Source organism: Zerene cesonia, chromosome Z (genome assembly GCF_012273895.1).
Source record: "Zerene cesonia ecotype Mississippi chromosome Z, Zerene_cesonia_1.1, whole genome shotgun sequence".
NCBI lineage: Eukaryota > Metazoa > Arthropoda > Insecta > Lepidoptera > Pieridae > Zerene > Zerene cesonia.
In genome coordinates this window covers 4,382,924-4,410,642 of record NC_052122.1, presented here as the reverse complement: position 1 = coordinate 4,410,642, position 27,719 = coordinate 4,382,924, and the positions used below count along the sequence as shown (strand labels likewise).

Genomic DNA, 27,719 nt, shown 5'->3' with positions numbered 1-27,719 from the left:
GACACAAACTAGAATATTTCCTATATTAACAATTTTATCTTCACGAGAGTACGTTTTCGTGAGTGTGACAGTTGACAGAATCACATCATAGTAACTAATCATCGAATATATATCTAAAGGAAAAGATTGTCATTCAAAAATCCTTACATAATTCTTCAGTCAAAAGGGTCAATGACGTATGTAATTTACGTATGCACCAGTAAATTGAAGAGGAAATTTATCTTAGCCCTTTTTTATCTTAGTATGAGGTATTCTACGGAAGTACTGATTCGATGACATTATTTTTTGTTACAGAAAGCTACGTTTTGGGCGTTATATCGTTTTAACCGGGAATTATTCTTATTAATTATTTAATACTTATGATTGCGTCCTGGGCTTCAACCCAATAGTTATTGATTTTAATGATTATACGAGTTGCCTACAGGCCACCTACATGAGAAAGGTTTTCATTAGCTAGCAACACGCCCCGCAGTTACCCGATTGAATAAGTAACAAAACATGAACGGTCGAGCGGCCCACTATGCTTTATTTGTTATTGCAAATTCATACAAACATTTAAACATAATTTGAAAAACTACAGCTTATGCCTACGCTATAGATTCGCATTTCGCAAATTTTATACTTGGTAACAAAAAAATAATTATAAATCGAATAGGGATATCACTTGTGAACCGGAGGATTATCAAGTTATCATATCAGTGTATTATCGTGAGAACTTTAGATTTATGTAAATACAAAGTCGTTTTTATGAGATTGACTTATGGGTGATACATAAAACACTATATCTGATGTAGGTACGGTGTATAAGTAAGATCCGACTTAATTGTTGTTTGTACCTACTTTAGTTTAATATAGTAGTAAAAAACCACGATGAAGTCTAAAATTATATAGGTACTATATAGCATACCAAGATAATAATTATTATTTTAGGTTTGTAATTTTACATTATAATTAATATGTTATATTATGAATTTTATTTTGATAGACATACCATCTTGAGAAAATCTTTATTGTTTAAATAACATATACACAATAAACATAACCTAACCGCTTCTTATTTTATTTAGCTTCATCTGTATATTTCTATGTAATTGACTCGTGTAGACTCGGTATTGACCTACTTTAAACGGAAAGATTTAATTCAAAACTTTATAAATTTACCAAGAATCGCGGACAATACAAATGAATCACGAGTTTATCTTATTACCCTTTAGAATCCTATTAGAATCGCCAGGACCAAATTTCATTACATATTCGTACTCAACATATTAGCATATGAGATAATATACCCCATTCTATCACTAAAGAGTGTTTTTGTATAGATATTTACCTATTTACACTAAAAATATTGATCTGTAGTTAGTACTTATGCTTATCACGACCCATACTGCGGTTTAAAAGTCACAACTAATTTATCAGCCAGTTATTTAACGGGACTACAGATTCAGAGGTGAAGCAACAATACCGTTACTGCGTTTTCTTTTCAATCTTCCCCCATGTCTTACGGGGTTGAGCGGCGGGGGATCGAGGGTGCGCGCATTCCCACGTGGAAATATCGCTATTATTATTAACAATATATGTATAAAGGTATGCGCAATCACACCTGCATGTGTCTCGTTTTTAACGCGATGTAAATATGGGTAGAGATTTGATGTTAATGTGTTCTTTCTGCTGGAACTGTCTTGATTTGTAGAGGACCTATTTTTTAATAATGCTAGTGGTAAATTAAATATAATTATTTATTGTGAAGTTAGTAGGTATGCGTTAAAAAATAAAATGTTTGTTTATACATAATAACTTAATGACTATATTTTTGGTTTAACAAATTCTCCTTTGAGATTATTATGAAATACATGATAAATAAAAATTAAAAATAAAATAGAAGACATTTTACATCGAGAATTTAAATATCTATATAAATATATTCATAACATTGTTAATGTACCTAAATTAACATAACCTAATACCTACCTAGGTATTTATGAATTCAATCGAACTAAGTTGAATATATTGTAGTGACGAACATCCACCGTCATTAAACAAAGTTCTTTAGTATATTCGATTAATCAAGTTTAAGAACATTTAAATTGCATACCTTTTTGGTACAGACCATACTTGCCTAAAAATAACTAAAGGAATGGTCTAGCCAGACAATTATTTCGGTCCACAATTCCAAACCCGCCTACATCGCACTTTATATTCATCAAGAACAGACTTATTTTGACATTGTCGGTTTTAAAATTCTTAAGCGCTTGTTCAGGGAATGTAGGTGTACCTAACTAATTATAATTTATCATCGTCAAGTCATCAATATATCATAAAGTTTTAAAAAATGTTTAGCAAGTTTAAGTAGTACCATATTAATACATTTTAAGGTAGTTATCATGATGAATTAAAGACATCTTACGTAAGGGATTTCAATGATCAGGTTCATAGTGACTGTACTTTTTACGAGGTACTTATACCAAATAAAGAAGATGAATGAATTATCTAATAAGGCTTAAAAAGGCAAATATATGTTTTTTACTCGTACAAATACATTCTTCCTTAATATCTAATATTATCATACACATTTTTATCCTCGATCATTAATACCTACAACTAATGATCCAATGATTTTTATCGGAGCATTAATATAATAAGTGAAAAATGAGTTAAACAGTATGTCAATAATGAATTCGTTTTCTAGTAAAACTTTAAACGATTATAAGGTCAAATTATTTTTACAGATTGCTTAATTTTTTTACTGGTAATTGAAAAAAATGTGACAATTTGCTAAAGCTTTTTTATTGTCATGTCACTGTCAAAGACGGCGTCGACATATGACAATCCCGTACAGTCATTCAATTTGTGTCACAAAGACGTATTGATTTTCTTGGAAACTACAAAGTATAAGACTGCATTAGAAAAGCGTTGATATTGATATAATCTTAAATAATATTGACAATAAATCCTCTTCAAAATGTCCAAAATAATGGAAGCGTTGGAACACTGCAAGGCAGCAGAAAAATAGTAAGCAAATTTTGAATATTAAGTATAATTTTTGAATTTCTAGTACATATACATATGATTAGGTTTTATTGTATTAATTTTTTGTTTAAAAACTTGATTTTCATAATCACTTATATTTTCTTTATAGTTTTATCGTAAACTAAGCGATGTTGTTGATGTAATCCATACCATATTGTTTAATGTCTGCTGACAAAAAATGCTTACGAACTGTTGCACTCATATGAAATTGTGTAAAGATCCATGTTTTAATGCAATGCCATTTATTTTTTGAGCTTTTTATGATATTGTTAATGCTTGAATTACTTGAGTATTGAAATACAGTAATTTTATGCACATAGCAATTGTTTACCTGTACAATGAGGTTCATCAAATATAAATAATTAATTTACACTATAAAGAAAATTTCACAATAGTACATGTAATAATTTTTATAACTGTATTATGGTACTGCCTTGTATTTATGTCTCATGACATTTTCTTTAGTTGTGGAGTTAATTTTTGGTGCACTTAATATGTAATATTATTTGCTTAAATTTAAAGATAAAATGTTTATTGGTAATGTATGCATTAGACAAGTTAAATAAATTTTTTTGTTGCATAAAAGAATGGTTTTGTTCTAATAATGTTCTTTTGATACAAGTTATAATTCATCTAAATTGTGAGTTTTATTTTAATACAGGTCATACTACAATCAAAATTCTTAAAAAAGCAACAGTACAAGATTCTTTTTTTAAAAGTCATAACATTATCTTTTTATAGATATAATTGCTTCTTGGAAACTCCTTGGCTTGATCATTGAATGAAATGTTTATACCTATGTTTTAATCAAAACAAAACTATGTTTATCTAAACAACTAATTCTATATTATAAAAAGCTACTTAGCTAATGTTGCTAAACAAAGATTGTCTATTATTTGCTGATGCGATTGTTATTAATAATATAATATGCAATTTTGAAAAAGTTTTCGTTATATAACATTTATTTACATTAAATATTAAAATTAAGTTTTTGATAAATTTAACATTAGATCTTCATACACTCTGGTATTGCAATGGTTTATATTAATTGTAATCAAATGTATATTATATAATTCCTTCTAAATTTTATTTTAGTTATTACAGCCATGCAAAGACTTTTTTTCTGAGCTTTGTCTGTATATTCATTTATAACAATTAGACAAGCTAATGAAATGTTTCATTTATAAAATTATAAATGCAAAGGTGTGTTTGTTTATTTGTGTTTCTTTTACTCTGCAACAGGGCAATTTTATAATATGATTTTGTGTCTAAAGGAGGGTGCTAGAGTGTGTATGCTACTTCAAGCCCTGACTTACTTCTTATCTTGACTATGTGTGCGAAAGCTGATGTTCGATAAAAAAAAATATTTCTTTGATAAATAAATAAATTATCTATAGTAATAATATAAGGCTGGGGATTTTGTGTCCTTGTTCATTTAAATGCGCTAATTTCAGACACTACTGAACCAATTTTAAACAAACGTTTACACTCTCATCATCAAATCTATCATCTCACTATCATCAAATATAGACAATTATGAGATTTTGAGTGTGCATCTTGGTTTGTTTTTTTTGTCTATGCGTATACAGCATATTGTTTTTAAATACATTTAGTCAATTAGTCAAATATGACTGACATTGAAATTTACAATGCAAAATAGCAACATATTCATTATTGAGAGAAAATGAGCATTTCTATTTAATTGCAGTTTGAAGACGGGCTTGCTGAAGTGGAAGCCAGACTTTGACTCTGCTGCTGATGAATACAGTCAAGCAGGTATGTATGGGCGGGGTTAAATGAAATTAAATGTGGTAACAGTGTACTATGATTCCATGGAACTGTCTAATCGATGTTGTCTGTAGTGGATAATAAGCTGGCACAAGGACAATTAGCAATGTGTTAGTGTTTACTTAGGCCGAGCATATAATAAATGTACCACAAGTACAAGCAACAGAAGTTTTTTGTGGTTGCCATGTCAAAGTGAGGTGTCAATTTGAAGGATTCCAATGTGACATCTATTTCACTTCACAGTTATTAATCATTCATATATAAAACTTAAAGCTTACGCTATTTATTGATAAGAACTAGCAGTATATCCTTTAAGAGATTTTGTGTTTTAGTGTTAGCATTATTCGATGTACCCTCATATTTTTGACAATTTGTTTTCACAGGTAAACATAGTCTACAATAAGTTATTTTAATCTATACTAATATTATAAAGTTGAAGAGTTTGTTTGTTTGTTTGAAAGCACTAACCTCGGGAACTACTGGTCCGATTTGAAAAATTCTTTCAGTCTTAGATAGCCCATTTAGTGAGGAAGGCTATGTAAGTAACGGGTGATGCCGGGGGCGGACCGCTAGTATCTTATAATTTTGATTAAAATAAATAATATAGTCTGATATTCTGAATACAAGCTGAATCTTACAAACAAAACTAATGATTTTCATGAAATTTAGTGCAGTCGGTGCGACTTAGTGACAAAATGGATGAACTTTGTATTCATATGATTCCTAAACATACATTTTAGACCAGTAGTCTAAAATTTATGTTATTAAGCAATATGTTGAGCTATTATGTTGTGTCACACGGGATTTTTATTAATCAATACCAGTCCTCTGAAGTCTTTACTAATTGTTACCATAAGATTATTTTTTGTAGTTGTATGTACAGTATAATCTATAGTATTTTATTGCGAGTAAACAAATAAATTCTGGCGTGGGTTGTTGATATACTTCAAATCTTTTTATGATCTTGTTATTTTTAGGGCAATTAGGAATGTTTAGTCTTCGAAGCCTTGTTAAATCGAGTATTCACTTGTATAAGTGTTCAAAGAGACATATACAGGCACGACTGTAAGCTCATGCCGGAAAATATATAAACACGTGTTACAGTAATAAAAAAAAATCACACAAAAACGTGAAAGTTTTAAATGTGAAAGTGGATGAATTTAAGTATATTTATTACTCTTTCACGCGAAATCACTGAACGGATTTTGATGATACTTGGCAATTATGTATTATAAGTTATAACGCATGAGCCACATACTTGCTTTCGTTCACGGGTTTGTCCGCGTGTGTAACCGCGCGGCATAACCGTTTGTGTACCGAAGATATAAATAGTTATGTTAACCGTTTGTATACCGGAGGCCCATATCCTTTTCCTTACCCTTCCCAGTCCTGAAAGGTCTGCAATTGACCTTACGCCTTTCCAAATGTTCGTGGGCGTTGGTAGCGCTTACCATCAGGCGACCCACCAGCTCCACTGCCGACTATGACATAAAAAAAGGTTATGACTATGTTTGTTGTTTCAGCACAATGCTACAGGATTTCTCGCGAAATGAAAAAGTCGATGGAGTGCCACATGAAAGCTTCGGAATTGTATGAAAAAAACCGTGCCTTTTTCCATGCAGCTAAGGCTATTGAGAACGCAATCATCGTTAGCAAGGAATTGACGACACCTGAGGAAGTATGTATCTCTTTTCACATCTTGTTTTGAGTTTACAGTTTCATCATAAAAATCCCTTTTTCAACTCATTGCGATACATAGAAAACAATATTTCGTTATTGAAATTAACGTTCTTAAACCATTCCTTAAGCCTTCAATAAGCCTGTTATAAATTCCACAAAAAAGTTTATTCTAACACTATTATGATATGAAATGTAATGTTCATAAAAAGCGCCAAATTTTTTAATTTTTGTGATACAACAGTAAAATGATTTAACAGAATTTTTTTGCAAAATGTTTTTACAGTTATTCAACATGGCGTGCAATTCAAGTAACCTCTATCAGCAACATGGTTCAGGAGATGCTGGTGCCAATGTACTTGATAAGGTTGCAAAAATAATTGAGGAGCGTACTCCGGAGTTGGCGATCAAGCTGTTCCAGCAGGCAGCTGATGTGTCTTCTGTGAGTGATCTTCAAAAATAATAAAGTATAATTTATATCAAGTCTTGGTTATAATTCTCGGTATCAGAAAAGTTTCCAATGAAAGGAAAGTAGAAGTAAAAAAATATATATCATCTATAGAGACTTGTATTTAAAAAGTAAAGTTTTGTAAAAATTTACAAAAATCTGTCACTCCAAATTTGATGTATACATGCAGATGGAGAGCAGCCAACACCAAGGCACCGAGTATATCAGCAAGGCATCTCGTCTCTTGGTAAAGTTGGAGCGTTTCGATGAAGCAGTGGACAGTCTCCGACGTGAAATCGGCTTCCACTTGGAAGGTGGACACACCGCTGCAGTGGGGAGGCTCACAGTGGCCATTGTTATGGTGCAGCTTGCCAGAGGTGATGCGGTGGCTGCTGAAAAGGCCTATAAGGTGAGGTGTGGTTTAGAGCAGAGGTGTTTGGACCACCTGCATGATTTGGTGAATTGGTCATTGTAGTGGCCAAAGAATCAGCCAGAGCTGATGTTCATTCACTGTGGTAGTGTTTGGCATATTTTTGGCTATTCACACAGTACGCTCAATATTTTTTTTTTTTTATGTCACAGTCGGCAATGGAGCTGGTGGTGGGACGCCTGATGGTAAGCGCTACCACCGCCCATGAACATTTGTAGAGGCGTAAAGTCGATTGCAGACCTTACGCCTCTACAAATGGATTGCCGACTTTAAATTGGGAAGGGATTAAGAAAGGATTGGCGAGAGGAATAAAGGAAAGGACTGGGAAGGGGAAGGAAAAGGATATGGGCCTCCGGCTCCCCCACTCACCGAACGAAACACAGCAGAATGCTATTTCACGCCGGTCTTCTGTGGAGGTGTGGTACTTCCCCGGTGCGAGCTGGCCCAATTCGTGCCGAAGCGTGCTCGACTACCACAAAGACGCTCAATATAAAATTGTGTATTTCTTCTTCTGTCACAGTGTTTTCAACCAAATTCCTCATAGGTAGGTCTGAATACAGAGCGTAAAGTATTTTTGTATTCCTACAACACAATAAGTATGAAGTTTCTTTTGATAACCTTATCACATTTACATCATTTAAAATTAAAGCTCTTCACATAATTTGCACTAATTTTATCAATTAGCTTTATTATAATACATTCATTTATTTTGAAAACCTCATCCAGTGCCTTTATTAATTTACCCCTTTCACTTTCCAGGAGTGGGGCAATTACTGCGAAGTGCCTGAGATGCAGACCCTCGAAATGCTGCTACAAGCGTATGATGAAGAAGACAGGGAGGCGGCAATCCGTGCGTTGGCATCACCTTTCATCCGCAGCATGGATGTAGAGTATGCTAGGCTGGCCAACAGCATACCGCTACCGGAGGGAATAGAACCAGTTCAGAAGGCAGCGGTGAGGGAGAATGCTGCACCTTCATATGTCAGCTCGGCTCCTGATGTAAGCGAGATAGAAATGTTATTTTGTTGTTCAAGATGAATATTTATATTTGGAGAAGATATATGATATTTGTAGGAGACTAAATGGAGTCCGTTTTGTTAATAAATTACAAACAAAACAATAAAAAGTATTCCACTATATAAAATAAGTGTAAAGGTTACACTTATGATGGCATTAGGCGCAGTTTTATAGTAAGAGTTAAGCAACAAATTTCTACAATATTCAAGTCAAATGTGTTCATTGATTGATGCTGTGTTTGTCTATAATTTTTAATCATATATACCGCAAACAAATTCTTAATATTTTCCCGTAGCAAAGGCTTTAAACTTTTTTTTTTCACAGTCCGCAGATAATGAAAACGCATACGAACCAGCGGAAGCACAAGACGCGGGCTTCTCGGAAGCGAAGAAGGCGGAAGACGACGAAGATGACCTATGCTAAATATCGGACAACTGTTACATCAACTATGGAAATATATATCGGGTATTCTATTAATCACTTCACGTCCTAGCTACTTACTCTTCTTTCCCTCTTTTGTTAACGTATTTTTGCGTTTTCGTAAGGTTCTCACCCCTCCTCCCCCGGATATATGCATTTTTAACTGTATACATGTACTCTCCCAATTATTTACAAATATTCTTCACCCATTCCTGAAGTCCTGTGATTAGTGGGTGAAATCGATCTGGCAGTAGATAAGCTAAAGTTGTTTATGGTAACCTAGGCAATTGATAAGAATTGAATATACCATTCTAGATTCAATTTACCAGCCTAATTGATGTATAAAATCCTGCTGATTTATAAGAATGAAAGAAACAAATTTGTTCGTTACTAGTACGATCGTAAAGAGGTTCCTCTTATTATTGTTTTATTTATAAATAGATAACACATTTAGTGGTGTAGGTTTATTTTGTATAATTGTTAACATGGTGGACTTAGATCAATGGTTCTAACAAATTATCATTAGACTATTGTCGTAACTTGGGCGCTACTATCACATCTTAAAGCAAAAGTAATTCCAGTGGAAAAAGACAGCTAGATAAGTCGTCTATTGCCATCACTTTTGCACACTGAAATGCTCCAAATTTAAGATGTCATGGTACCTGCCATGCCACCTGATCATTCAATGAGGTTATATTTTATAAATATCATTTACCAATACTAATCAATATTTATATATGAATATCATAAAATGTGTTCGCATTTATTTTACTAATTTAAATAACTGTATTCTTAATGTGTCTTTGGGTGTTTGTTTTTACTTAATATTAGTACTGTATTAGATTTTTTGTAGTGTTAATAAGGTCATAATTGTGTATCATAAAGTTGAAGGTGTTTTGAGATTTTGGTAGATAATTTTGACCAAAATTATTTAATGTTTTTTTGAAATATCTATAATTATATATATCTTACATGTTATGTATAATTTAAATACTAATATTTCTAGAATTGGCTTCATATCTGGTAGAAATATGTCAATTCATTAGATTCGCTTAGATAATTCCATGTTGACCGATCGTCGTAAATGTACCATGGTAAAATTTAGGAATTTTAGAACAGATTTTTGAATGTCTAAATAACTATTCGAAATTTAAATGTTACGTCATCTCATATCATCTAAGGAGTGTTGAGATGGAAGAGATATTTAATAAAAGTATGCGTAATTAATTTCTAAGCCATAATTATTTTCGTTTTATTTGAAGAAAGAATAATAATTAACCAATGTCGCATTGATTTAGCTCAAATGAATAATAATTACTTGGATAATTCCATTGCCATTCGGTTTTTTCTTGTCAGATTATTACTATTAAAAAAAGCATATTCAACGAAAATTTGTGATTTGAGAAGAAAATTTGAAGACATTAAATATATAAAAATCAGTTTCAATGTTAGAAGTTGACAATTTTTATACTTTTTTGTAGCATGTATATATAGTTTTATGTATATTTTTTTGATAGAATGTTTAGTAGAGTATTAAAAAAGAAAATGTTAGACCCCCATATTTGCACACATAAAAAAATATTATTAGGGCATGTTGTAAAGTCTATGCTGAGAAGGAATTTTTCATTTATTTATTTTTACGTATGAATCGAAATTGCTGTTAAATTGTAAATAGCTACGGGTTTTTGCTTTTAAAAAATATATTTTATTAGATAATTATTAATTGTGTAAAATATATTATCTTATTTCTATGTAAAAGCAATACAAAGATGACTGAATTGTTGATTTATGAATTAGGTATTTAAGTGATGTTTTAAATAATTAGTTATAACCACTTTTTAGTGCTACACTAAGTTGGGTGAGATGATTGCTGTTAAGCGAAGTGACAGACTAAATTGTAAATTCCAAATTCAATTTAGAATTATTTAATTGCATGAATTGTTATTCAGAAATATATTATTGTTATTATTACATTTTTCCAACAAATTGTTTGGCTTGCATATTCACTCGGGTTACGTTAGGATATCAATGAATATATATTTGGACTTGTTGTTGGGAGTTTGTGACGTGTCATTATAATGGGGTTTCCTAGCCTTAACATATGCGTTATTATAAATTGAATTGTGATAACAAATACAATAACAGAATCCCATAATGTTATTCACATTTTTCATATAAATTTTTGCATACATGAATCGTTGAGACGTTTTAGCTATTGTTATAATAGTAATTAAATAAATATTTATATAATATTTTGTTTATCGAGAAGTTTCTATGTAATAGTCGTTTTGCCTTAAAATCGCGTTATATCAGTGTTGGTAAATAAGTATGAAAATTCTTTAATCTCGTTCACTTATGTCTCACTCGCCTTCGTGAAGTAGATACGTTATAAAGGAATATACGCGGGCTTAGCAAGGTATATATATATATATTTTTTAAAAACCTCCCCCCTCCTGCGAAACTAAAATCTGCCTACGCCCGTGGGAATATTTCACTACTTTTATGCTACTAGTGTAGAGGTCCTTGGCAGTTGAATCCGTGGTCGCGACATGCGTATGTGTCGAAGATATTTATTTTTATAGGAAGTATTTATTATAGTATTTATTTGAAGTATTTATGTCACAGACGGACAGTGTAAACAGCCGTATTCATTATGACTAGCTTTTTCTCCGCAGAAGGTTCGTCACTAACAGACGAAAGGTGTCGAGTTGATTAGCTCTTGTAGCTAGCTGTGTAGATTTTAAATGCGAACCTAACTAAACTTACCGAACCAAAAATGTTTGATTTCGTATCCTCGGCCGCAATACAAACGGCTACAAATGTACAACAGCAATTACTAATCTACGACATATATATTTTTGTTAAATACATTAGTGGTATATAGACGATATAGATAAGGGATATTTTCGCTTGAACGTCACTCAACTATTTTTCATACTGTTACTACTATATACTTATTCTATAGTAATTGTTACAACAATACAGATTTTAACTTCACTTATACTTATGTATTTAGAATAAAATAAAATAAAAAGCTTTCGATGTACACTCGTTGCACGCAATTTTCGATCTTAACTATTTTGTGAAACTGCACATTTACTATGGATAAATAAAAAATGTATTGTGTATGATTCAATTGTAATATATTGAAATGCTCTAGTGCTATTGCTTTATTATATTATATAAGATTTAGTCACAATACATTGACTAGCTCTGTTATTTCAGTCTTGTTTTTCAGATAGAAAATGCCGCAAAATGTTTCTCGTTATTTACGGTAAATAGTTAATTAATTTTAAAGTGATGAGCATTCCAATTTTAGTGTTTTCTGTACTTGTTTATTTAATTACGTAGATTGTGTATTTTGTATTATCCTCAAAATGGTACTAAAAGCGAATTGTAAGGTAATGGAACCGTCTTAAAATTCATGCAATTAAATACGTTAAATATTTGAAATGATCAATTAAAAATTAACCAACATTTAATGACAATAATAAAATAGACGACATAATTTAGAAAAATTTGCTCATAGTACGAGTCACAATCTCGGTACGAGCATTTCTTTTATTCAATTGATTAACGCAACCGGCTCATGTAGAGCCATTAAAACTATTACTTATGTTTTTTCTCCCTTTAAGAAATTAACTACACACAGATACACTTCAAGAGGAGTTAATTTGTAATTAACTTCTGTCGAAAAACGTTGTCCTATCCTGATGTTAGTTTTGTTAAAGGTAGTTTCTTCGTTTTGTATGTTAAATGTCAACGACGGAATATATATTTTATCCATATGTACTTATATTCTTAAAAAAAATATTTGATCGTGATGATGTATTGTAACATCGGGTATGCAGTAAAGTGATATTGTTATTTTAGGTGATGTTATATAGTTCAAAGATTTATAATGTTTTGTAGTTGCATTCATTCATCTTGTATATTATGTGTTATCAATTTATCAGTCCAGTCGAAAGCTCTTTGTCAATTTAGAAAGGGTATGTATTTTGTGCTTCAATAAATAAATTTTGAAATGCATCTGATTTTTTATTTCATACTTCGTGTTTAGTTCTTTGATAAGCAAATGTCAATGGTGTACACACGGAAAATGTTCTGCCAAGATATCTTTATCGCAAAGCTATAAAATTTGGATATATAATCCTATATGAAATGTAACAGTTTTATCATTATTCATATTATCAATAAGCGACAATCTATATGTACAGTTTGCTTGTATAAAAATGAATTTATGCTTGGATTTAAACTGAATATTTGTATTTATTCATAACTAGTTTCCCGGCTGCGGCTTTGCCCAAGAAATTATAGTTTAAGATACAGATACAGTACCAACTTTATCCAAATTGGTTCAACCTAAACCAGGCGTGAAGAGAGGTAGGGTTACATTCGCAATTATAATATCATATTAGGTAAATTCAATTTCAAAACACGATATTAGCATTTACTGTCATTTAATTATCTTCATTTCAACCACAACTTATTCATATTGCTTATAAACACTTATTCTACACAAACATTTGTAGGATATACATGTTATACACTTGATTATTTATATTGATCTCCCAGTAAGTTTTGGTCTGCAGAGATGAAGTGAAAATTAGACAAATTTTTTTGCTTCAAATAGTCTTCGGCCATTCTATTTCATATGCTGAACAAAATGACACAACCATCAATATGGGACTATTCACTTTCATTCAGCTCTGAATATTTTTATGGAATAACTTAAGCATTCATTTAGTTTCGATATTTTCCGTTTCGCATGATGAAGTTGGAATGGCCAATAGTAAATCAGTCACAGATACAGCCAATGCCAAAAAATGTCCCAGCAACAGCCGTTGCCGATTTAATACTTATAAATTGATACATTAAATAAGTTTCATTGTATTGGGAGATCAATATAAGTATATTTTATGGCAATATAGGCACAGCCTTATAATTTTAATTGTACAACCAGAAAATAGATATCACTAACTTATGATTACTTAAGGCTTCATATGCTCAAAATATGAGATTCATTTCAAGGCCCAGCTACTAGGTTTTTTCTCGATTTCAATTCATTATTTTCTTTGTATAAATTATAGTACTTGCGAATTTTCATATACATTTATGTTAGAATCAGAGAATGTTCTTGCCAAAACTGAGTCACTAATTAACACTGTAGTATATGTTTAAAATATAAAAACACATATATATATTGTACATGTAAAGTTTTTCCTCTATGGTCACACCCTTGTAAAACATAGTTTTAATATATAAATATAAAACTTTCCACAATTCGCTATGAGTCATTCCAAAACACTATAAAAATCCACTTATATCTATACAACCCCAAAAATGATATCAAAAGTTGGAACATAACATCAATACTGAGTAAATATCAAATAAATCAAATTATATCTTAGATTTAATAGAATATAACTAAGAGATCTGTACAACATTACTGTTTTATAATATGCACCACTTCCTTGCAACTTTTCATTGAGATATCTCTTAAAATAATAGCCAATAACTGTAATAAAAATTCTAATACAGTAAGTAAGAGAGTTTCATTTGAGATATGCTTTTATAAGAAACCAAACCTTGTGGAAAAAATCCACATAAATCTTACAAAATACTATACAAGCAAATTGATTTGATTTAGATAAATCAGTAATTCGCAAAACTGTATATTTCGCATTGCTATTCATCACATTGCATTTCATCCACATTGTGTCTATGTACCCCTTAATATACTAAATATGAGGGTTACAATCTTATGATTGTATGTTCTTGTGACTAAACATGGAGTGAATGTAAGGAGGGACCATGGGTGGAACTGATGTTGTCGCCTCAGGAATAGGTTCTTTTTCTTTATTGTTCTTTGTTTTTCTGAATTGGAAGCCATTCTTCCGTAGAATCTTCCTCAATGTTTCCCTGGATCCTTTAAAGTTTATTTCTTCTTTTAATATTTGCAACAGTTTGTTTATTGTGGGCACTTCCTTTTTAAATGCGTAAAATTCGTGTATCTTCCTTCTTATGACTTGTAGATCATATTCGTCAACCTCTATTTTTCCTTTTGTTCGTACCCGTTTTTTTGGAGTCTTTTTTAAAGTCTCTGGGTCTAAAAGCCCCTGTTCTATCAGCCTGGCTTCTTTGACTATGTTAAGCACTGTACGTTCTGACACACCTGTGGAGGAAACATAAGATTTTTATCTTCTGGGGAAAAAACATTGTCAGATAATAGTTATTGCGATAATTATACCTTACATAATTGTAATTTCATTAATGTTATTTATTCAATTGTTTATTGTGATAATATGTACATGTTGTTTTAGAAACAATTTAACTTCAAAAACAATAGTTTTTTTAAAACTTTAAAATATTTATTAGACATGAACCCTTTTTATAAAACCTTACAAATTGTAAATTGCATATAAATTACAAGTCTAACATATTGGTAATTCAACATAATTGTAAAAGTGCCTAAATTTTTCTGTTCAATAAATTTTTTTCTTTAGGAGTGATAAATTTATAAACATATTTTTAAAATAGTAGTACACTTCTGGCAAGACCCTGTTTAATATATGTTGCATTTTGATGATTTTGTTATAAATATTTTATTCTAACAAAGAAATGCACCTAGCATTTACTTGGCAATTTGTTGGTGCATTGCACAGGTAAGCAGTGCCTCTAAGTACAATGTCTGAGAAATGCACATGCTGTACCTGAAGGAATGCTAAATGAATGTGAAAAATGTATCAAATTTTTAGGCCAGTAAATTAAATATAGAATTTTATTGACTATCCAACTATCTGAATATCACAAGATTGTTGTTGAAAAATAATTAACATATAAATATACTCTCGCCATGCGAATTGAACATGAATTACGCCAACTGAAGACATAAAACAGAGATCATTCCAACAAAAAAATTTTGTCATGCAATTTTTAATAATTTAAATTTTTAGATACTATTATTTATGGAAGTCTAGAAGAATATTTACACATGTTAAAGTTTATTAGACAACATGTCCTAAACAAATAGGTACTTATGTCACTTGATTACAAAAAATTACAGTCGAATAGAGAACATCCCTCTTTTTAGTCGAATTATGTTGAATTGTAACATTAATAATTATACTAGGCACTGGTGAAGAATCATGTTGAAACCTTTATGTTAATGATCATATAAATGAACTGAAAAACTTTTTAATTAATTAATTATACATACCAGTCGCAGCAGATACTCTTACATACACTTTACTGAGAGGAATAATAGGAACTTGCATTCGTTTCTCTTCATCCATAAATTCTTTTACTTTTAAAATTATTTCACGTACTTCACTAGTTATATTTTTCGGCATTTTGCCTATTAAGTTCACTTCACAAACAAAACAAATTGAAAATACATATGGCGGACATAGCTTATGCTAAATGCCATTTGGTAAAGGACAGATGACATAAATCAGAATGTCAAATTCCCAGAGTGTTTGGTCTATGGAAAAGGTACATTTTACGCGCGGGATATATGTAAAAAAAAGTACATGTAGTTTTAAATAAAAAAAAAATTAGGTAAGTAATAAAAAAAAATTAAATGAATATTCGTCTCAATAAAAATTGGAAATATCGTCATTTTTATTTATTTAACTTAAGTACTTCAAGCAGGACAAACCGGACGCGCTTAAAAATACAGGCAGGCAAAATCTAAGTATATTTTGACTTTATGAAAAAGTAGATATTAAGGTATTACGAACTATCCCATCCATAAACAAAGTTCTTAAATATTTTCAATTTCATTAATATTAGACGTCAAGAATTCATAGATTTCTATTATTAAATAATTTGCAACGCTTATTGAACTGGTAGAATCAGGAATAATGATATCAGATTTTGGAGAATCGTACTACGATCATGTGTGTTTGATTATGCATGAAAAAGATGTTTTAGATCTCGAACTGAACGGCAAAAGTCATATGACTAATTTGCGGAAGTGGTGGTATGATTGGTTTTTACTTTCATATACAGATGAAAGAGCTCAATCTTTTTACACGAGCACCCATGCACTAAGGATGGAGAGAGCGAAACAATTTTATATATACAAAAATTCTATACATCCTTTAAGCAAATTCAGGTTTATATTTTTACACACTAATTTTTACGTAGGTCGTGTAGGTTGAGGATGCTATGCAGCTGAATTACTTTGATTTAGAGTCCTACTATTTCCCATCATTTCTTTTTATACTGCCTAAATTTCATACATATTATAATTCTTAACCGAGCCCCTCGTGCTACGTTGTTTGCTAGTGCACTTATCTATTCTGCTGTGTGGTATATCATGTTGCATTTGTTATATTGCTTTATTTTGACCTCGTTTAGTTGTAAATTAAATATGAAAATGTTTATTTGTAGAAAGTTTTGGGATTATTTTATTGTCCTGATTGTGCTAGTAAATATGTTGATATTTTATCACAGTACATCAATAACTTATGGTAACTGGGAGTGGCAGACGTATATCTTTAATGTTGGTTTGGACTTTATTCTGTTTTTCGATATCTATATTAATATGAGAACCGGTTACATTCACGATGATTCCAAGAGGATAATCTTAAATAGCAGAAAAGCGTTGATCTACTATTCTTCGACTAAGTTGTTCGCGCACGCTCTCGGCTCAATCCCGCTACAGGGACTTATGTTTCTGCGATATGGACCAAACATCAACTGTGATATCTGTAAGGCCAATAAATTTGTTGTGGTCTTAGAACTCTTATGTATATTTCGTTTTTATAGACTATATGATGCGACTAGCCGTTGGGGCATGGATAAGAGATGTATCAAAACATGTTGTTGCTTGAAATTTTTACGCATATCCATCTTAGGTTCTATGAGCATGGTGATTTATATGCACTTATCTGATATTATAGCTGTGCTGACTGTGATATTAACGGGTGAATTGGACAGTCGTTCGTATTACGCGTCCGTTTTAGATTTAAAGTATGGGTCAGACACTCCACCACCGAATAGCGTATTCTATTGCTTAGAATTTGCGAGGATTTGTAAGTCTTTTCTATTATTTAGCTTCAGCCTCATCCCGCGTGCTTATTTTCCTGATAAAATGACAGCACTTGTTGCGTATTTGATCGCGATGATCTTTTACATGTGGAGCATTGTGGAATGTTATATCTTCCTGAGTTTCATCAAGTTCTCCCAAGAGCAAATGGTCACTTGTGTCGATAGAACTATGACGTTGGTTCGTTGGCGGAAATTATCGGATGGCTTTAGTAAGAAACTAACAAGATACTTTAGTTTCAATATGACGAAACTAACGGTCACTGAGCAACAAAATGGCTTATACAAGAGCCTGCCGAAAAGTTTGAAGAGGGACATCGCGATTAGTTGTTACAGTCGAATGGTATTGAGAATTCCATATTTTGCTGAATGGCCTACTGAAGTGATCGAGGAAATCGTGATGGTGCTTAAAGAAGAAATATACTTGGAGGGTGATGTGGTCGCAGAAGTAAGGATAACTTATTATTTGTAGCTTAAAAATCAAGCTTTTAAGCGTGTGTGTGTGTATTTGTGAAAATAAGACACATTGTAGTACCTCTGTGAATGCGCTGCCCGCTTTTATGGGGTAAGGGAAAAGGAAAGGATTAATGACTGGAAAGAAGGAATGGACTAGGACGGGTGAGGAAAAGGAAACGGGCCTCCGGCTCCCCCACTCACCGTACGAAACACAGTGGCATGCCACTATTTCACGCCGGTTTTCTGTGGTGGTGTGGTACTTCCCCGGTGCGAGCTGGCCCAATTCGTGCCGAAGCGTGCTCGACTCCCACAATAGACACCCATTAATAATACTATACATGTAAATTGTTATATTATATCCAAATTTCTTTCAGGCTTCTGTACCGAGCGATGGCCTTATTATAGTTGTTGTGGGTGTTCTAGCAATATACTCGATCAGGAATGAGGAGATGGGACACCTGATCGATGGGGATTACTTCTGCGAGCTGTGTCTGGTTACAGATAGGGAAATTCGTATGTCATCTGTAGTGGCTATTACTCCTTGCAAGGTAGATAACGAAGAATATGGACAGTGTGTTTGACAGTAGACAAAGTTCCTTTAGCATTTCGTATAGGTGTCAGGTGAAAGAAGAAAGCTGGGAGATTCGATTAATCACACTAATATTATAAACTAGCTGCGCCCCAAAGTTTTATCCGCGTAAGTCCGTATCCCGTAGGAATATCGGGATAAAAATTTCTATGCAATCGGTTAAGTTGTTTTTGCGTGAAAGAGTAACAACCACATTCAAATCCTTACAAACTTTCGCATTTATAATATTAGTAGGACAGTAGGATGTGAAAGTTTTTTTGTTTGGTTGTTTGTCCGCCAATCACGCTGAAACTACTGGACGGATTTTTTATGTAATTTGTTATAAGAACGAAGGGTATGAGCTGGATTGGGTGATAGGATACTTTTTATCCCAATTAAATGCTTCTTTGGGGTAAAAAGGAATCTTGATGTCCGGGCGGAGCCGGGACGATCGTCTAGTGGAGTCATTATTTTTTTAACAATATCAATGCTTCTCATTATTCTTTATTTACACTTATAGGTTCATACTCTTAGTAATCAAACTAGTTTAAACAACTAAATGGTATATTTACAAGGAAATTGTGTTCCTACCTGTAGAAATAAAAGGTGATGTATTCTATGGAACAATTTAATATAGGCTGTTCAGCGTGCCTACGCCAAAAGTGTGCATATCTTCCCACTATATTTTAATTCAATAAATCGTTAGCTGAATGTGATTTAGATTAAAAGAACTGATCGTTAAAGAAATAACCTTTTTACAGTTGTTGTTCTTGGAGAAAATAACATTCCGAAAGCTGATGAGACAGTATCCAGATCTGTTTTATGACCTAAAAAAAGCATTGAACGCAAAGTATAGCTCACAGCGTCGCGCCACTGTTGATCCCATGCCCATTAAATATATTTAACTTTTAAGTAAAGTTTTATGTCACTAATCGGGTTTCATTAATATCTGAATGCCCTTTTACAGCTCTATATGAGTCATAAAATACAATAAATAATATTTATAATAATAAAAATACGACCATTTATTCTGAAACAAGAGAATTAACATTTATATTAAATGCACTCATTTTGTTCAATCAGAAAATGTCTCGTAGTGCAGCAATCCTTTTGGCATAAGCCTTCGACTAAGTAATATTTATTGAACCTTTTGACAAGACTGACCTGACTAGATAACCTAAAAAAGCATTGCATGTTTCAAATTTTAAATCAAGATCAATTATTTAAACAACCGATGGAAAGCGGATATATTAAACACTTTTATCCAAGTGTTCTAATTAGAAGTTAATCCTCCATTTGCTTTTTTTCGGTCAACGAATAAATCTATTATTCGAGGTGTGGGATGATAAATAAAAACGCGGCAAAGTTATTTTGCGCGAACATTATCAGCTTATTACTTAATCTTTAAATTATTATACCTTTGAATGTTTTGAATAAATGAGAGACGGGAAGTCTGCGAAGCGGTGATTTAATGCCATTACTTTCACTGGCCTTATAACTTACCCGTGAAATCGTATGTTATTTTCAGTAAGGGGCAGAGTTATCAGTTTTGTGTAGTCACTAGTTGCAACCCCGACTTTACACACTTTTGATTTTTACGAGCTTCACGTCTAGAAAAAAATGTAATTATCCAATGTCACATTACAATTTTGTACAATTCACCCCTAAATTGATAAATTTTAGAGACATTAGTTTAATAAAAAAGTGGCGACATGCGGCTTCAATAAAACATTTAGGTTAGTTTAATAAGTTTTACATTATGTGCATATTGAAAATCTAATTTGTGGTAACTGATTTTAATAAATATTAATATATTAAGAGAACGAAATTAATCCTACTTGAGGTGGTGCTTAAAAAAAGTACCTATGATAATTGAGCTCAAACCAAGAACACATCCATTCTGTAATTGATTATGCCAAATATGCTGAGGCGAAAGAAATTAAAATATCATTTATTCGTATTATTGATATGGGTATAGAGGAAAGGTGAACCTCGATTATTTCCCACGGGGAAGTGGCTGTGGGTTATGTCGGATTCATACCGATAAAACCCTACTGTATTCCGTCGAGCCGCTTTAATGAAGTGGCCACAGTAGCTGCTTACTATTCGTCCTCAACCCAGTCACGTGCTTCTTATTACTAAATACTCCAAAATTTGAAAAGCACGTTCATCCCGAGAGTCGTCCTCGTATTTATGGCAAACTTTTTTTGCTCAACAATGTGGAAAACTTACATAAATGTTGTCGCTCCTTGTGCGAGAATATTTCGACACGCGGTAACGACTCCAGCTGCAACACGCAGGGCAGGAACTCATCAACATGTTGATTCAATTTTGTTGCTCAACAAATTATTAAAAAGAACACTAATAGGCTTTAGATATATTTCGTGTCGATCAAATTGCCATCGCCGAAGTTTATATTTGTTGTGTATATATAACAAATATATGGAGATGAAAATGTATCTTTGAATGCTGCTAGAAAAGAGGGATTCAAGGCCTTGTGAAACCAGTTGGTTAATTTGGTTTAGTGGCATGACCAATGACAATAGATGAAATTTAGTAGGTATATAAATATAGAGTCTGTTAGTAAACGGTTGAAAAAAGGAACAATAGCTGTTTCATCTATATGGTTGAAGCATCACAGATATTTGGGCTAGCTTTAGGTTTGGTCCCCGTTTAAAAAGTCTTTTACTCATTCGTAAAGAAAAACAATCAGGGAAAAAAAAACAAACCGCAATATGAAATATACCACACAATAATTTGTTTTCAAATCATACTTTTCTATACCTTTTTAATATACCTATCTAATATATTCAATTCTCGTGTCACAGTTTTCGTTGCCATAATCCTCCGAAACGGCTTGACCGATTTTGATGAAATTTTTTGAGCTTATCCGGTATCTATAAGAATCGGCCAACATCTATTTTTCATACCCCTAAATGATAAGCGTAAGGCAGAACAGCGTTTGCCGGGTCAGCTAGTAACTATTATAAAAAAGTATTTACATGTAGATATTAAAAACATATTTATAAAACTGTGCAAATATCATACTCTTAGAAAATAGCAAGCTATATTTATCTTTTGCAAAAGTCAACTGGCATACGTAGGCATACCAGACAAAACTCAAAGTTAATTTGTGTATGTATGCTTTATGTATTTAATTACTTGGCGCTATAATTACAATTGTAACCACCGCAACAAATAAAAGTGGAACACGTGATCAGAATTTGGTACGCGCGTCAGATGTTTTGCCCAATCCTGGTCAAAGCAGGCCAATATAGAAATAAGAAGGTTTTATGAGCAAGGTGTATATTCCGCGATCGTGCTCGTCCGCCAGCCACGTGGGGAATGCGAAATAGTTTTTTCCTTTAATTCGATTAATATTCTCGAAAGATACGCGTTGCAACAACGGAGAAATGAAATGTTTGTGTTGTACAATGAACGGCTATCGCCTTAATTTAAAGCTACTTGGATTAGATTAATCCGTTTTATGTTTAAAGTAGATTTTCGCCCGCGGGTTTGGCCGCGCAGTCAAAGGCAAAATCGGTCTCGGAGTTATCTCGGCAAACTTACCGTTATTATAAAAATGTGTTAATTCACAAGGGTATCCTAACTTTTCTTGAATAAAGGTAAAACTAGCTGTGACCCGCGGTTGAAACCGCGTAAGTTTGTATCCCGTAGGAATATCGGTATAAAAAGTGCCTATGTGTTATTTCAGTTGTCCAGCTAGCTACGAAGCAAAATAGTATTATTATTCACCAATAGATGTCAGGAAAAAAAAAACACGAATGAAACACGAATATGACATTATTTCATTTGTCCAGCTATCTACGAAGCAAAATAGTATTATCATTCACCAATAGATGTCAGGAAAAAAAAACACGAATAAAACACGAATATGACATTTTCTAAAAAAAATTCCTAGCTAGATCGATTTATCGCCCCCGAAACCCCCTGTATACTAAATTTCATGAAAATCGTTGGAGCCGATTCCGAGATTCCAATTATATATATATATATATATACAAGAATTGCTCGTTTAAAGGTATAAGATTACACAGCGTGCATTACGCATTCCATCTGGTGTGCAAGTTATCGTCATTCCTACTGAATGAGGAATAATAGATTTATAAATAGATACACACTTTCGCCTTTATCATAATATTATGAAATGTTTGTTGTTGTGGCCTTGATTACATCATAAATATCATTTTTTTGGTGTAATAGTAAGCGCAACGTCTGTTATTATACTCCACTAAAATAATAATATTTCGTTGATCTCTTTATTGAGATTACGCACCATTTAAAAAAAGTGTGTCAGGTGGACACGAGCAATGTTGTAACTAGTTTCAGCTCCCGGCTATGTTATAAAACGGAAACATTTGACATTTTGTTACTATGTTAGAACCAGTACCAACTTAAAAGATGGATATATATCTTGCCGGGTCAACCTGTATTAGGCCAGGAAAAGGCTAGATGTAAAATTAACTCAAAACCTGTGAACTTACGATCCATGTTTCCTCAAAGGAAAATAATCTGCATAACCCAAATCGCCATTGTAAAAAGTAAGATAGTATGCCCATACGACAGCAAGTAAATCAGGTTCTTAATGGGGTCTCTCGCTCAGTCTCCAATTGGATGCACTTCCCGACTCTTTACGCCGCACTTTCATTATGTGATCAGCGATCGTTACGTATATTCGATAATATAAATGAAATAATATGGTATTACTGTACCTACATGTCATTGTGGGTTCTTATATTCTATTCCACATACAAATTTCAACCGTTTCAATACACTAAATTCTTCCTAGTATTATTTGGTTTATAATAAAGCAAAATGTATGCACATGATATTGATAATTTTAGTTTAAGTGCACCATGTAATTTTGTTCCAAATAAACAAGTTTGAATTAAACAATTAAGAATTTTTTGAATTTGAATATATATCTCTCCTGTCTATGTACTGTCACCATATTTTTTTTAATTAACTTTGTCCTCTCTGTTTCCACGTATGGTAGAAAAAATGCCAATATTGCCAACCAAACAAAATCTACTTACAGAAATTATATTAGCGATTAGCCATTTATAGACTAAGAATACCGTTTTAAAACGAGAATAGATTTATGAGGGCGTTGTTATGAAATACTGCTCCCGTTCAGAAGATTATGATGAAGATGTAGCTATTTTAAAATTATATATTGAAATATGTTCATCTTGTATATAATAATACGTATGTTAACATTAAAAATACATTTAGTTAGTTTAAACAACACAATCATCTAAATCGTCTCACTTGCTCTTATACATAATTTCTCCTTACCTTATTACGAAATTATTTAATCCCGACAATCCTAATCAGGATATTAAAATAAAGTCATGAAATTAGTGTATTGTCAACTTTTCTTGATCTGTCTGTTTAGGTAGGTCGTGAATCTCAAAATGGAGTCTAAAGGAATAGTTAATAATAATAAACATTCAACAGGCGATATTTTTCTATGAAGTAAGTATCCTGTACTAAAGAAGCCAAGTGAAAATGCAGCTTTAGTAAGCGATTACGTGTCATGGATGTTATCTAATGTAATAAAAATTCTTTTTACATAATTTCTAGCACTCGTAAGGACAAGTGATTTTAAGCTGTTTAGATTAATGATTTAATTACAGTGATCTCGCACAAGTAATCTCCATTCTAATTCGTAACATACGTGTATTCAATGATGATATGGTTGAAAAATATTCGCTCGGCTCGGCTTCGCACGTGGTGCATATGTAGCACTTATATATGTTATAGTAAAAGATTGTTTTAAATCAGTCCGGTGGTATCTGCGGTAAGCGTGTTCAAACAAACACAGTGGATTCGATCTCGTTTCATTAGTTTTAAACAATTTAGAAATATTAATAATAAGAGAAGAAATAAGATATTATATAATACTAGCTGCGCCCCACGGTTTCACCCGCGTAAGTACGGACTTACGCGATACGGATCCTACGGGATACGGGACCCCGTAGGAATATCGAGATAAAAGTTGCCTATATGTTATTCCAGTTGTACGTACCAAATTTCATTGCAATCGGTTCAGTAGTTTTTGCGTGAAAGAGCAACAAACACACACACATCCTCACAAACTTTCGCATTTATAATATTAGTAGGAAGTAGGATCCGGATACCGTGGACAGAATCTGTACAATTAATGTACGTATAAAAATCCTAACATATTAAATTTGGCATTCTCTTTATGACCTTCGTGCTAGATACCTGCTTGGTTCATCCTCTTTCAAGCTTGACACGTGGTAAACTTCATGGCAGTGTTTAGCAAATTTTCTAATGCACGTAGTTTTACTTACATGTTCGTTGATAATGTATCTTTGAATTAAATATTTAGTGCGCGCGTCACGTACGCATTGTAATGTCATCGGAATGCAGTGCGCATGCTAACTACGATTTTTCAATAGTTTTAAATATTCTTGTGTAGGTGTCAAATGCTCTTCTTGCACTGTTAAATACACGACATTGTAGTTTTCACAACAGCGAAATAAATCGAACAAGTACTTTATAAAAAGTAAAAGAAATCTTACCTTTTTATGCTTAACTAATTATTTGATTTTAAAGATGCTCTGCTATGTATAATTGGGTGTAAATATTACAATGGATAAGAGAATTATTAAATAATAAATTTTATTTTCTACTAGCTTTCCATCCGCGGCTTCATACATACATTAATTAGCCAAATCAGTTCAGTAGTTCTTTATATTAGTGTTTCAAACAAACTTTTCAGCTTCATATATATTACTGGCCTATATTTAATTAATCTTCACTAATTCTTAAGTAATGCACAATTATTTACGTATAGTAATTAGCGCATCTATTTATGAACTAATCTTGAAGAAAAGTTAGACGCAAAGACCATACTATCAAGACAACGAAATAACTTTAAAAAATACGATAACGAAGGCCCGAATTTAAGATCTCACGCACTTGTTGGACCTCTGCAATTATGGAATCATTACTACTCGTTAAATAAATTATGTTACTATTATCTTAATACATCGTAATCTGCTTAGTGATTGCATTTCCAGTAGTTATTTATATAATATAATTCTATGGTGTCCGTGTTTCCGGGATAAAGATTTCCGTAATGAAAGGAAGTTAAGAAGGTAAGAAAAGAAGGTAGGGTCATTTTAAAATAATATTCTAAAATCGAAAAACATTTTACGTAATAGACGCAAGCATGACCCTTTGGTTTAACTTGTAATCTATGGCGAGATCCTAGGTAACGTAGTAAAAGTAATTCGAGCATAAAGTAAGTTCAATCGGCCCCTTGCTCTACAAAGAAACCAGCTGTTCGCCCCCGGCTACTGCCGCTTGGTCAAAGGAAATTCTTATGGGAATAAGATGTTTGACTAATTCTGTTCTTGACACCTGGATCACTCTCTAGCCTCGGAACTATTTCCAGCCACAAAAATCATACCAGGAAACAGCTTCGTTGGAAGTTCTATTTGGAAGAATGACAAAACACACACACACACTCACACTCAGGTGAGGTGATCAGCTTTCTGTGTCCTACCAGACCAAGATATTAATTTTGTTAGTACCAAACGGGAATCAAAACACCGGGACCTCTCGGTTTTCGATGGCAGCGGTAATTTCAAGATCCTAATTTGGGAAAATCTATTAAAATGTTTTTATAGATAATTAAATCAATTAATATTTGAAATTATTTTTTGCCTTGATGAAAGCTTCAATGTTTGTCCTAATTTTAAATCTTGTGGGTTGTGCCATTGTGTGAGCAATAAAAGCATCGAAAAAAGCACATTCCATAATTTTTTCCAAAATCGTAGAAGTCTGCATATAATTTGTTTATTTTCCTTTATAAATTTACGTCTGTAGCTTCTCTTAAAAAGACTTCACGTAAAAAGCTTAACAATACAAATATTCAGACATTAGAAATTTTATAGAGGCGGTGTCTAAGTTTTCCAAAGTTTATTCCTTACTTCCTTTTTATAAGGATGTTTATAAACCGTTGAGTGTGCTTCTAGGGTTTTTGATATAATACCTGAAACGTAATTTATGTCTACATCTATATAATACCAATACTTCTTATCCAAATTTATTCATAATAAGGAGTTCCTTTGATTTTCAATTTCAATTTTCAGAACTTTTGCATATAATTGAGCAGCAGGGATTGAGGGGTAAAAGTTGCCAGTTTCATAATTTTTTGTGTTTGAATAACTACAAATTTTCTTAAGCTTTCTAGGACTTCAGGTTCCCTGTGAATCTTCTTTGTTAGTCATCAGTTTCTATATATCAATAAAATATTAACCATAAGAGCTATGAAGTTCAAAATATTATACTTTAATGAGATTACTAAAGGTTAAAATTATCATGTCTTGTAAATTTTCTTTATCTTGTATAATCCGATACTATATAATTATATGTTATAATGTTCCAAATAGGTCCAAATGCGAAATTTATAGCCAGTTTCGTAACTTCTGGATATGTTCTGTATGGCTTATCGGTCAGTTAAAATTAAAAATATCCGCAGGTAAAACCGGGGCAGAGCACTAGTGAGATTATATAAATATGTAATATGCTGCACTTATTTTTAATGTGAGAATGAATTGTGAGTAAACCATGAGTATACCAACCCACACAATGGAGATATATATCGTAAGAGCCTGCAACTCGAAATTATTTATAATTCCGTGCGTTTAAAATACACGAACAAATAAAAGAATTCGCTACTGACTCTTGGTTACCTTACTTAGTCTGGCCATAAATACTGTTACACTTAATTATAAAAAAATATTACATTTGAATTTCGAATCTGTCATTTT

General features: G+C 32.4%; 3 protein-coding genes across 3 annotated transcripts; 2 read left to right on the top strand and 1 right to left on the bottom strand.

The window, feature by feature from the left end:
- Positions 1-2,842: 2,842 nt before the first annotated feature.
- Positions 2,843-12,839, top strand: LOC119835671 (gamma-soluble NSF attachment protein). Its single transcript, XM_038360639.1, has 7 exons — positions 2,843-3,012; positions 4,739-4,806; positions 6,342-6,496; positions 6,782-6,937; positions 7,134-7,352; positions 8,133-8,372; positions 8,715-12,839. The coding sequence occupies exons 1-7, from the start codon at positions 2,963-2,965 to the stop codon at positions 8,811-8,813; spliced, it is 987 nt and encodes a 328-aa protein (XP_038216567.1). The 5' UTR covers positions 2,843-2,962; the 3' UTR covers positions 8,814-12,839.
- Positions 12,840-13,253: 414 nt separating this feature from the next.
- LOC119835817 lies at positions 13,254-16,262 on the bottom strand. The gene is made up of 2 exons (XM_038360830.1): positions 16,030-16,262; positions 13,254-14,985 (listed from the first exon to the last, which is right to left on the bottom strand). The coding sequence occupies exons 1-2, from the start codon at positions 16,160-16,162 to the stop codon at positions 14,573-14,575; spliced, it is 546 nt and encodes a 181-aa protein (XP_038216758.1). The 5' UTR covers positions 16,163-16,262; the 3' UTR covers positions 13,254-14,572.
- Positions 16,263-16,675: 413 nt separating this feature from the next.
- On the top strand, positions 16,676-19,793 carry LOC119835749 (potassium/sodium hyperpolarization-activated cyclic nucleotide-gated channel 2-like). Its single transcript, XM_038360732.1, has 4 exons — positions 16,676-16,929; positions 17,208-18,312; positions 18,695-18,868; positions 19,650-19,793. Exons 1-4 carry the CDS (start codon positions 16,676-16,678, stop codon positions 19,791-19,793), a joined length of 1,677 nt encoding a protein of 558 aa, XP_038216660.1.
- Positions 19,794-27,719: the final 7,926 nt, after the last annotated feature.

Coding starts and splice junctions, on each gene's coding strand:
- LOC119835749 (XM_038360732.1), top strand. CDS start 16,676: ATGATATCAGATTTTGGAGAATCGTACTACGATCATGTGTGTTTGATT. Junction 18,313..18,694: donor AGGGTGATGTGGTCGCAGAA/GTAAGGATAACT, acceptor AATTTCTTTCAG/GCTTCTGTACCGAGCGATGG. Junction 18,869..19,649: donor TGGCTATTACTCCTTGCAAG/GTAGATAACGAA, acceptor ACCTTTTTACAG/TTGTTGTTCTTGGAGAAAAT.
- LOC119835817 (XM_038360830.1), bottom strand. CDS start 16,162: ATGCCGAAAAATATAACTAGTGAAGTACGTGAAATAATTTTAAAAGTA. Junction 14,986..16,029: donor AAGAGTATCTGCTGCGACTG/GTATGTATAATT, acceptor TTTCCTCCACAG/GTGTGTCAGAACGTACAGTG.
- LOC119835671 (XM_038360639.1), top strand. CDS start 2,963: ATGTCCAAAATAATGGAAGCGTTGGAACACTGCAAGGCAGCAGAAAAA. Junction 6,938..7,133: donor AGGCAGCTGATGTGTCTTCT/GTGAGTGATCTT, acceptor GTATACATGCAG/ATGGAGAGCAGCCAACACCA. Junction 7,353..8,132: donor CTGCTGAAAAGGCCTATAAG/GTGAGGTGTGGT, acceptor TTCACTTTCCAG/GAGTGGGGCAATTACTGCGA.